Source organism: Bos taurus, chromosome Y (assembly GCF_002263795.3).
Source record: "Bos taurus isolate L1 Dominette 01449 registration number 42190680 breed Hereford chromosome Y, ARS-UCD2.0, whole genome shotgun sequence".
Taxonomy (NCBI): Eukaryota; Metazoa; Chordata; class Mammalia; order Artiodactyla; family Bovidae; genus Bos; species Bos taurus.
In genome coordinates this window covers 30,322,084-30,334,720 of record NC_082638.1, presented here as the reverse complement: position 1 = coordinate 30,334,720, position 12,637 = coordinate 30,322,084, and the positions used below count along the sequence as shown (strand labels likewise).

Genomic DNA, 12,637 nt, shown 5'->3' with positions numbered 1-12,637 from the left:
GTACGGTCAAGTTTCTTAAGCAAGGGGCAGGTCACCCCTGAGGGCTGTGAGTGCTAGACACCATCATTGAAGTCCCCTGGTAGACTCGGAGGTCGTTCTCAGCCCTGTGCCCTGGCGACTGTGCAATCTATTTTCTTTTTTCCCCTTTGGTGAGCTGCGCAATCTTGACAGACCCAAGACACTTCAGATTCAGGTTTAGCCTGACTACGCCCCCAGCAGTTGCCTCCAGAGGGGGCCACCGCGCGCGCATGCGCGGAACTCGGCCTAGCGGCCAATCCGATTGCAGGCGTCAACACCTGGCAACCAATCGTCCTTGGCAGCGGACACGCCGGCAGTTGAAGCGGCGTCCCAGGCCTGAGGAGGCATTGTTCCCTCGGGCCTGCCTCCTCAGACTTAACCCAGGGACTGTTTTGGTGCAGGTGAGCTGCCGGCAGTTCTGGCATCGCCGCCCACGGGGACCGGTAAGGACTGGGGCCTGGTGCGGCCAAAGCGGTGCCAGAGTGCCCAGGGAAGGGTTTCTCAGATCCCCAATCTGGCGGGGCCTTGCTCGGCGGGACGGCCTCTGAGGGCCAAGGGAGCTTGAGGCCGGGCCTACAGGCCCCAGGCCCCTTTCGCCCTCTCCCCTCTCTAGTCTGGGTGGGAGCAGCTCTCCAGCAGCCTTCCTGTCCTAGGGGTGGGACAAGCCAGCTCGCGGAAAGGGCCTGTCATGCCCCCAGCCCCCCGCCCCTCCCAGGTCTCCTGTGGAACTTAATATATTTAAACACACACACATATACAAATCTTCACGCGGGTTTATGACTCGGGCCCAACCCGGTTCTGCAACCAGACACAGTCAGGCGGGCACAGCAAAAAAAAAAAAAAAAAAATCAATCTAGTGGCCTCTCCACTGCCGCGGCGCTTTGGTCGTTTTCCTGTTTGCTCTGCCTCTCCTCGGACTCCAGGGCTGCCCCTGTCCCTGGGGGCCCCGAGATTCAGGCCTTTGGTTCGGAAAGGTGGCAGATGAGGTATTTGTTTGTTTGTTTGTTTGTTTGTTTGTTACTGAGAGAAGGGAGGTGGGAGGAAGAAGCTGAGGGAAGAGGAGTTCAATCACTTGCTCTGGTTGAGTGTGAGACACCTGGTCAGCATCTGTAGGGTAGGACCAGGTAGGGCCTGGGGGATAGAATGTTTCAGGAAGAGGTGACTCACCCTGACCTTTCCCTCTGCCCGACCCCAGGATGTGACCTTCTCCTGCCTGGGAAGGGCACTCAGGTTTTCAATGTGCCCCTGAGGTAAGGTGACAGACATTTTTACAATAAGGAACAAAGTTGTGTCTTTCTTGCCTTCCGTTTTTCTCCTTTCATTCATGGGCTGACATGTTGCTGTGGAGAGAGAGTTCTCCTGGGGATTAGCTGACCCTGATTGCGGGTGGTGACTTCAGGGCAATCATGGTTTCAGGTCACTCTGAAGCTCTCTGAGTTGAAACATTAAAAGCAGGCAGGGAGGCTACTGGCTTGCTTTCTCCTGCATTCTTGAAAGAAAAAAAAAAGTAAGAGCACCATGGGTTTTAAGCTGTGTAGAGCTGACTCCTACCACTTGGTGAGGCTAAAATGGGGCAATGCACATATCCTAAGGTTTTAGCTACAAAAGCAAAGTAATGAAGGTATGGGAATTCCCTTGTGGCCTGGAGATTAGGATTCTTGGCTTTCACTGCAGTGGTCTGGATTTAACTTCTGGTCAGGGAACTGGGACCCCACAAGCCAAGCAGCACGGCCAAATGAATAAAGTGGTTCATTCAAAGAAAATGTGTTGTGATTTAACATGTTTACATGGGATTACTTGCTCATTTTTGCACCTGTAAGAGCTTTATTTCATTAAGTAATTGAACTCCACTGGATGGGGGTGGGGGAGCATCTGAGTTCATTTCATGCCAGTAAACAAGATGATAGGTAGCTTTATGCCCAGCAACTTGTGCCTACAGCTCTGTTGCATAGTTATCTATTGCTAGTACAGCTTTGAACTTGACAGCATGTTTGGTTTTGGTCACAACATGTGGCTTCATAGGATATTAGTTCCCCAACCAGGGATCGAACACAGGATCCTGGCAGTGAGAGGGCTGAGTCCTAATCAAACCACTGGACTGCCAGGCAACTCCTATTTTTAGGTGTTTTGGTTTGTTTTGTGTTTTTTAAGTTTTACCATATTTATAGGAGAACTCTTCTGTGTGTAAGTATGATGTGAATGATATTATACCTCGAACTGTTTGTGTTGTACATATTATCTCAAAATTGAATAGTTTGAAAAAACTTACACTTGATATCTATTGGTCTAGAATCCAGTTGGGTAGTTTAGCCTCAGGGTCCCTCCTGAGGTGGTAGTCAAGCTTTTATCTGGTTTGGCAACCTCTGAAAACTTGGCTTATTGAATGTAAGTTCTCTCACTTGGCTGTACTCATGAGGCCTCAGTTCCTCCTTCTGTGGGCCTCTCCAAGGGGCTGCTCGTGTGGAGGCTGCTGTCTTTTCCCAGAATGAGTGATTCAGGAAAGAACTTGCACCCATGATAAAGTGCAGTCTTTTTTCAGACGTTACACATCTTCACTTCTGTATTTGCTTAGTCTCACAGGTCAACCCTGTGATAGTTTGAGAGAGAACTACATAGGGATGGGAATATCAGGACATGTGATTCACAGGGTCATCTTGAAGGCTGGTGACCATACCCATTAATCCACCATGACAGCCTTTCTGCATATGATCTCAGTCTTGTTACTGTGAGCAAATTATTTGGCTTGTGTTCACTTCTTGTGTGCTGCTGCTTCTGCTGCTAAGTCACTTCAGTCATGTCTGACTCTGTGCAATCCCATAGACAGCAGCCCACCAGGGTCCCCCAGCCCTGGGATTCTCCAGGCAAGAACACTGGAGTGGGTTGGCATTTCCTTCTGCAATTCCTGAGAGTGAAAAGTGAAAGTGAAGTCTCTTAGCCCTGTCTGACTCTTCGAAAACCCCAGGACTGTGGCCTACCAGGCTCCTCCGTCCATGGGATTTTCCAGGCAAGAGTACTGGTGTGGGTTGCCATTTTCTACTCAATTCTTGTTTATTCAGTGATATTCTAGCAAGTCTCTTCTTTGTCCTGGATTAAGTTTTCTGTTTCTCTGGACGGTTCCCATCAGCAAACAGACTGACTATAATGTCACCTCTCATTAAAAATTTGTCTTTTGTGACACATCCTGCTTCTGCTTTTTTTTATTTTATGTTTTCTTATTATGGACTTCTGCAGAGTTGTTTGTAGAATTTTTTATCTCCATTTCTCTCATTTTCCTTTAAATCCACTCTTGTCAAGGTCACCAGTGAATTCCAAATGTTTAACTCAGTGGTCAATTTTTATTTTTTTTTATTTTAAAAAATTTTTATTATTATTATTATTATTTTAAATTTACAATATTGTATTGGTTTTGCCATATCAACATGAACCCATCATGGGTGTACACGTATTCCCCATCCTGAACCCTCCTCCCACCTCCCACCCCATACCATTCCTCTGGGTCATCCCAGTGCAGCAGCCCCAAGCCTCCTGTATCCTGCATTCAACCTGGACTGGTGATTCATTTCGAATATGATATTATACATGTTTTAATGCCATTCTCCCAAATCATTCTCCCCTCCCTCTCCCACACAGTCCAAAACACTATACATCTGTGTCTCTTTTGCTGTCTTGCATACAGTGTTGTTGTTACATCATTCTAAATTCCATATATATGTGTTAGTATACTGTATTGGTGTTTTTCTTTCTGGCTTACTTCAGTCTTTATAATAGGCTCCAGTTTAATTCACCTCATTAGAACTGATTCAAATGTATTCTTTTAAATGGCTGAGTAATACTCCATTGTTTATACGTACCATGGCTTTCTGATTCATTCATCTGCTGATGGTCATCTAGGCTGCTTCCATGTCCTGGCTATTAGAAACAGTGCTGCGATGAACATTGGGGTACACATGTCTCTTTCAATTCTGGTTTCCTCAGTGTGTGTGCCCAGCAGTGGGATCACTGGGTTGTATGGCAGTTCTATTTCCAGGTTTTTTTTTTTCTTATTTTTTTTAAGGAATCTCCACACTGTTCTCCATAGTGGCTGTATTAATTTGCATTCCCATCAATAGTGTAGGAGGGTTCCCTTTTCTCCACACCCTCTCCAGCATGTATTGCTTGTAGACTTTTGAATTGCAGTCATTCTGACTGGCATAACATGGTACCTCATTGTGGATTTTGATTTGCATTTCTCTGATAATGAGTGATTGTTGAGCATTTTTTCATGTGTTTGTTAGCCATCTGTATGTCTTCTTTGGAGAAATGTATATTTAGTTCTTTGGCCCATTTTTTGATTGGGATGTTTATTTTTCTGGAATTGAGCTGCAGGAGTTGCTTGTATATTTTTGAGATTAGCTGTTTGTCAGTTTCTTCATGTGCTATTATTTTCTCCCATTCTGAAGGCTGCCTTTTCACCTTGCTTATAGTTTCCTTTGTTGTGCTGAAGCTTTTAAGTTTAATTAGGTCCCATTTGTTTATTTTTGCTTTGACTTCCAATATTCTGGGATGTGGGTCATAGAGAATCCTGCTGTGATGTATGTCAGCGAGTGTTTTGCCTATGTTCTCCTCTAGGAGTTTTATAATTTCTGGTCTTATGTTTAGATCTTTAATCCATTTTGAGTTTATTTTTGTGTATGGTGTTAAAAAGTGTTCTGCTACTGCTGCTAAGTCACTTCAGTCGTGTCCGACTCTGTGCGACCCCATAGACGGCAGCCCACCAAGCTCCACAGGCCCTGGGATTCTCCAGGCAAGAACACTGGAGTTGGTTGCCATTTTCTTCTCCAGTGCATGAAAGTGAAAAGTGAAAGTGAAATCACTCAGTCATGGCTGACCCTTAGCGACCCCATGAACTGCAGCCTTCCAGGCTCCTCTGTCCATGGTATTTTCCAGGCAAGAGTACTGGAGTCAGGTGCCATTGCCTTCTCCAAAAAGTGTTCTGCTTTCATTCTTTTACAAGTGATTGACAAGTTTTCCAGCACCACTTGTTAAAGAGATCGTCTTTTCTCCATTGTATATTCTTGCCTCCTTTGTCAAAGATAAGGTGTCCATAGGTGTGTGGGTTTACCTCTGGGCTTTCTGTTTTTTTTTCCATTGATCTATATTTCTGTCTCTGTGCCAGTACCATATTGTCTTGATGATTGTGGCTTTGTAGTAGAGCCTGAGGTTGTTATTTTATTTAATTTATTGGCAGCCTTTATTAGAGCAGTTCATTTCCTCCTCCCTGGGAAAAAAAAAAATGTTTCATTTGGATTATAGAATGCTTGTCTTTCCTGCTTCTCTTCTATGTACAGTTCTTCCAGATACAATGTGTGACCTTTGTGTCTGGCTTTATTCAGATGCCATGTTTTCTTTTCAAATATTTATTTATCTAGCTATGTGGCATGTGGGATCTTAGTTCCTAGCCCAGGGATGGAACCTGTGCAGAGTCTTAAACACTGGATCTCCAGGAAAGTCCCCTAGTTTGTGTATTTTCAAGATTCATCCATTTCTTGGCTGTATAGCAGCACATTTTTTTTTATGGCTGAATATGGTATAACAATATGGTATGTGGCTTACCTGTGGTCCATTGTGAGCATATACCACCATTTATTTATCCATTCATCAACTAATGGATAATATTTGGATGGTGTATTCTTTGTGGCTATTGTGAATAATGTTGCTGTGAACACTGTTTTTGCATGGACTCAACATTTTCATTTTTTATGGATATATACAAAAGAGTGAAATTTCTGGATCATATGGCTACTCTATATTAATTTTTGAGGTACTGACAAACCACTTTTCCAAAGTGATTGTACTATTTTACAGCAATTACATCAACAATATATGAAGATTCCTTTTCTCCACATCCTCTGCAGCACTTGTTATTATTCCTCTTTTTGATTACAGCCAACCTAATGGTAGGAGAAGGCAATGGCATCCCACTCCAGTACTCTTGCCTGGAAAATCCCATGGATGGAGTAGCCTGGTGGGCTACAGTCCATGGGGTCACTAAGAGTCAGACACGGCTGAGCGACTTCACTTTCACTTTTCACTTTCATGCATCGGAGAAGGAAATGACAACCCACTCAAGTGTTCTTACCTGGAGAATCCCAGGGACAGGGGAGCCTGGTGGGCTGCCGTCTATGGGGTCGCACAGAGTCAGACAGGACTGAAGCGACTTAGCAGCAGCAGCAACCTAATAGGTGTGAAGTAGTATCTCACTGAGACTGATTTACATTTTGTTACGGGCTTCCTTCGTTGCTCAGAAGGTAAGATGTCTGCCTGCAATGCAGGAGACCTGGGTTCGATTCCTGGGTTGGGAAGATCCTCTGGAGAAGGAAATGACAATCCACTCCAGCATTCTTGCCTGGAAAATCCCATGGATGGAGGAGCGTTATAGGCTACCATCCATGGGGTCGCAAAGAGTCAGACATGACTGAGTGACTTCACTTTCTTTCACTTTCAATCATGTTAAGCAGTATTTTTTGTGATTGTTGGCCATTTGCATATCATATTTGGTGAAAAGTCCATTCAAATTATTTTCCTGGTTGTTAGATTTTTTTTTTTAATTGTTGTAAAAAAACCAAACATCTAACTTAAATTTTTACCATTTTAACCATTTTTACATGCTAAGTATTTCACACAATTTCATCAGCCTTTTTGGAGAAAGAAATGGCAGCCCACTCCAGTATTCTTGCCTGGAGAATCCCATCGACAAAGGAGCCTGGTGGGCTACAGTCCATGGGGACACAATGAGTCATACACGACTGAGCAACTCACACAAGTACACACACACACACACACACACACACAGAGTCACAGTGTTGTTGTGTTGTTGTTGTTGTCATTTTTTTAGCTGTTCTATGCAGCTTAAATGACAGTTTCCTGGTTGAGAATCATACCCAGGCCCCTGATAGGAAAGTTTGGAGTCCTAACCTCTGAAATATCATGGAATTCCTTATCACATTGCTATGAAATAGATCTCTACACCTTTTCATCTTGCAAAATTGAAACTCTGTACCCATCACCTGTCCCATTAAACAACAACTCCTCTTTTCTTCCCTGTTTCCATGGACCCTGGACTCCATCATTCCACTTTGTTCCTTTCTATTGCTTGACTATATTAGATATTTCGTATAAGTGGAAACATACACTTTTGTCTTTTTTATGACTGGCTTATTTCCTTTGGCTTGATGTCTTAAGTGATCATGAAGTTGTAGCTTGGGGCAGAATTTCCTTTATATGGCTTAATAATGTTCCATTATATGTATGTATCACATTTGATAGATGTTTAGATGCTTCCACCTCTTAGTTGTTGTGATTAGGGATGCTTTGAGCATGGCTATGCAAATATCTCAAGACCCCATGTTAACTTCTTTTGAATTTATATTCAGAAGTGGAATTGATGAATCATGTGGTAGTTCTATTTTTAATTTTTTGAGGAGGCTTTAGACTGTTTTCTGTAGCAGTTGCACCATTTTAAAATCTATCCATAACACACAAGGTCCAGTTTCTGTACATACTTGCCAAGAGTTTTCCTTTCCTTTCCTTCCTTTTACCTTTCCTTTCCTTCATATGTAAACACACACACATGCACGAACAATTTTTTTCATATCCTTTCCCATTACTGTTTATCACAAATTATGAATATAGTTCCTTGTGCTACACAGTAGGATCTTTTTTTATCTATTCTATATATTAACATTATAGTTTGCATCTGCTAGTCACCAGCTCCCAGTCTATGCCTCTCCCACCCTTCCTCTCTTGGTAATCACATAGTCTGCTCACTATGTCTGTGAGTCTGTTTCTGTTTCACAGATAAGTTCATTTGTGTTATAGTTTATAGTCCACATGTAAGTGATACCATATGATATTTGTCTTTCTCTTTCTGACATCCTAAGTATTATTTTTAATGCTAATGTAGAGTCAAGTGTTTACTTGACTTCATTTTCAGAACATTTGTTGCTACTGTATAGAAATGTGATTGACTTTTAAAATATTTATCTTATATTCTTCAAGCTTTTTATTAATTCTAATACCTGTGGTTTCTTTGGGATTTTCTATATATAAAAGTATGGTATCTCCAATATACTTTGACTTTTTCCTTTCCATTCTGAAGGCTGTTTTTTTTGTTTGTTTGTTTGTTTTAAGCAACAACAACAATTCCTTTTTCTTACCTGATTGCTCTGGTTATAGAACTGCCAGTATAATATTGAACCAAAGTGTGGAATAGACTTCCTTATGTTGTTCCCAATCTTATAGGGAAAGCTTTCAGTGTTTCATTATTAAGTATGATTTAGCTGTGGGTCGTTTATAGGTACCCTTTGAGAAAGTTCCCTTCTGTTCTTAGTTATTAAGTGGTTTACTTTAACCCCTATTATGAAAAGGTGCTAGATTCAGGGAAATGCTTTTTCTGCAGGCAGATGTGTTTTTTGTCCTTTATTGTGTTAAAATGGCATAATGTCGATTGACTTTCATATAATGAACCAACTTTGCATACCTCCATAAATCCCACGTGATCATGGTATATAATCTTTTTTATATGTTGTTAGGTTTTGTTTGCAAGTATTTTGTTGAGGACTCTTGCATCTGTATTCATACAGAATATCCGTTGTGTGTGTGTGTGTGTGTGTGTGTGTGTGTGTGTGTGTGTTTGATGTCTCTGTCTGATATTGGTATTAGAGAAATACTGTCATGACTTTGCCTGATATGTGGGGAAGAGAAATGTGGAATGAAGGATGAAGCATTGTTGGATTTAAGTTTAGTCAGGATTAGAGGGAGAAATTTAGGATGTATAAGTGTGGCTTTGGGGGTGAGATTATCAAGAGAGTTCATTCTCAATTTTCTAGGCCTGTGTTAAGTGCTTGACATTGAATTATGCTGTTTGTTAACTGTGTATAGATACTTTATATTTGAATTTGCTACCTATTTTCTGTATTAACATTTATGAAATTAGTATGTGTGAATCAGTTGTAATGTGCATTTAAGATAACTTTTTTTCCAATTTTACTACAAAACAAGATGCCATTAAATAGCTGACGCTTTTTAAAAAGAGCTTAACCTTAAGTCTAAGAAATAAGCATGTTTGTCTTTAAGGTGCGGAAACACATTTAAAAGTTATAAATTTGCCCAAAAAGATGCAGCTGGTGTGTGATTAACTTAGAATTCCAGCTTAATCTTCTTTGACTCCAAAGTCCATGTTTCTAAACACTGTACAATAGTGCAGTTGTAAAAATACTCGTGCTTTACATGTGATTTCTCCTAATGATCAGTGGTGGTATTCTGTTTTTTCTTTTTCTTTCTTTTTTTTTTTTAATTAGAAGAGATTAAAATCAACATGGAACAAAGCTATTATTCTTGAGTCATGTAGACTTGTAGTCATAGGTTATTCATCTTTCATTTAGTCTCTTTGATGCTCAGTATCTTTATTTGTAAGATAAGGGTGTTTATAACTACCATAGAGTTTTGGAGATAACCAAATAGCACATTTTTCTGTACTTAACTAATATGTAGTATATTTATACCTAGGTGGCAGTTTATTTAAAGGAAGCACTGGGACTTGTGGTCACACCCTCCAAGAACAAAAAAGTATTTAAAATATGGAACCACCATGGATGTCATGTGAAGAAGAACAAGAGCCAGAACCACAGAAAAGCGAGGGAGAAACCAAACTAGTAAATGATGAAGATGCTGAACTCATCTTGGTTGGAGTGGAACATGTACATGAGGATGATGATGTGATCTTTGTTGGGATGACCTCAAATTCAAAACCAGTCATTTCAAACATACTGAACAGAGTTACCCCAGGTTCTTGTTCAAGGAGAAATAGGTATGGTCACTTCAGGAAAGATAATGCTCAGAAATTACAGCCTGTTAGTCATGTGACTCCTACATCAGAAGCAAAGACTGTCTTGCCACTTTCTGTCTCTGAATCAAGATCAACAGATAGTCCTATCATTATTGAGCCTTTGTCCAAAGCGGATTCTAAAAATATTTCACCACAAATAATGCCTAATAGCTTTTCAGAGTTATGTTCTCCTTTGATTACCTTCACAAGTTCATTGCAGCATCCAGTAGAAACAGCAGTTTCTGCAGGAGATATGGATAAAAGTCCTCGTGTATCAAAGCGAGTTTCCACTTCTGAAACAAATAGCACAAGTCCCAAAAGGCCTACACTCAGTGATGGAGTTATAGGAGAACATTCTTTAGCTTTGTCCCTTTCAGGTACTTTTCATACAGTGACTACTCAGCAAAGCACACCAGACAGTGTTCATAACTCATTAAGCCATGTTCAGAGTGGAGAACCTTGTCCAACAGCTTTTCCAAAGGACAATGTTCATTGCAAGCCTGTAAGTCCTGTAGGGGGAAATGTATTGACAAAAACTGACTTTCCAAGTGTATCAAGTCAAAATAAGTTTGCTGATCCCACAGAAGGCAATCTGATTGTGTTACTTCGTGACTTCTACTATGGACAGCATATAGGAGATGGGCAGCCAGAACCAAAAACTCACACAGCCTTTAAATGCCACAGCTGCTTGAAGGTTCTAAAAAATGTTGAGTTTATGAATCACATGAAGCACCATTTGGAACTTGAGAGGCTGAGAGGTGACAGCTGGAAATACCACACCACCTGCCAGCACTGCCACCGCCAGTTTCCTACGCCCTTCCAGCTGCAGTGTCATATTGAAAGTGTCCACACTTCCCAGGAGCCCTGCACAGTCTGTAAAATCTGTGAATTGTCCTTTGAGGCAGATCAGATTCTCTTACAGCACATGAAAGATAATCATAAGCCTGGTGAAATGCCCTATGTATGCCAGGTTTGCAGTTACAGATCATCATTCTTTGCAGATGTGGATGCACATTTCAGAGCATACCATGGTAACACTAAGAACTTACTTTGCCCCTTTTGTCTCCAAATTTTTAAAACTGAAGCACTATACATATGTCATTATAGACAGCACTGGGCAAAGCGTTTTCACCAGTGTTCCAAATGTCGGCTACAATTTTTAACTTGTAAAGAGAAAAGGGAGCACAAGACCCAGTGTCATCAAATGTTTAAGAAGCCTAAGCAGCTAGAAGGATTACCTCCTGAAACAAAAGTTGTTATTCAGGTATCACTGGAACCCCTTCAACCAGGATTGGTGGAAGTAGCATCCATTACTGTGAACGCATCTGATTCTGAACCATCACCCCCCAAATCTAAAAGTAGGAGGTCAAAAAAACCCGGTTAATTCTACTTTAAGTAAGTCTGAAGCAAGTATTTCAAAGTTATAAACTCCATTAAAAACAAAAAATTCAACTATAGCATTATTCAATAATAAATACAGAGAAACCAATGCGTAATTTATGTGTTTTTGTTTTAAATACATGAAGTATAGTTTTGTTTGAATATTGAGATGTTATTTAAAAATATGTTACCTCTTTTTCATACAGTTGTCTTAGCACTAAAAAGTATGTGTGCGTGTGTGTGTGAGAGAGAGAGAGAGAACGAGAGAGGTGGCGAAAGGAAAAGTAACAGCCTATTTTGGTATTTCATGTTATTTGTAAGTTTGAAAGCTCTGCTATACGTATAATCTGTAGAGTGTTTTAGCAACGTAATTTTCAACTGTTTTCATGCCTTGACTATCTCAATATTAACTATATAGCCAGATTGGAATGGCTTTGTTATTGTATGTTCCCTTGTGCTGCTGAACTCTCCGAAGTGCCTCTGTTGTGCTGATCTACGATAACCTGGCTCCAAAAGCCTGGTGTGGAGAAGTTGATGGAGAAGCTATGATGTGAGTTGGGACCAGACATGGGATTTAGTCAGTGGAGAGCTGTGGCTTCTTGTCCCATTGGAGGAAGAGGTATGCATTCCCTCCAGGCATGGAGCCAAGGCAGAAGGAACACTGTCTCAGAGTGTCTTTACCTAGCCCAGGGACATCTCAAGGAAGCCAACCATTTAAATGCCTGTGTTTGGTGAGAGGCCCCTGCAAGCATCAAGCAGCCCCTGTGTTATCATTGACTGCAGTTGGGGAAGCAGAGATAGTTAATAGAATGAGGCATGGTTCCTGTGGACCTCCTGTTGAGTTATCAAAAGGGGAATTTGATTCATTCCATCCCCTTTCCCATTTGGCTAGCCTTTAGTCACAGTGAAGTAGCCATATCTGTCTCAGTCACAAAAGTAAAGCAAGTTAAGATTCCCAAGTAAAAAAGCCTTGACATCCAGTTTGATTTGTACTGGACCCATAGTTTTAACTGAAAAGGATCAAACACAGGGAATCTGTTCAGTTTATGAATTGGGCTAAATTTAGTTCTCTTACCCTTAAGCTACAATGGAGTTGTGTGAGAATAGTAAATGTAGTGGATACAGAGGGTCCAGGGTGATTAAACCCTCTACAGAACTTTTCCTTACCTTTTCCAGTTACATGTATCTTACCCTAGTTGAACATGTGAAGATTTCAGTTTTGTATCTTATCTTGCCTTGAACACGAATGTATTGCAGTTAACAGCTAATTCTTTGTGTGGGTAATTTCCCATTTTATCAAACTAATACTGATTTTCAGTCTTTCTTGACACCGTCTGATGTGCAGGAATTGTCTCATTTATTTGTGTAATTATC

At 41.0% G+C, this 12,637-nt stretch overlaps 1 protein-coding gene across 1 annotated transcript; it reads left to right on the top strand.

Moving 5' to 3' along the window:
* The first annotated feature begins 294 nt into the window (after positions 1 to 294).
* Positions 295 to 11,372, top strand: LOC132344678 (zinc finger protein 280B-like). The gene is made up of 2 exons (XM_059884318.1): positions 295 to 419; positions 9,565 to 11,372. The coding sequence occupies exon 2, from the start codon at positions 9,636 to 9,638 to the stop codon at positions 11,265 to 11,267; it is 1,632 nt and encodes a 543-aa protein (XP_059740301.1). The 5' UTR covers positions 295 to 419; positions 9,565 to 9,635; the 3' UTR covers positions 11,268 to 11,372.
* Positions 11,373 to 12,637: the final 1,265 nt, after the last annotated feature.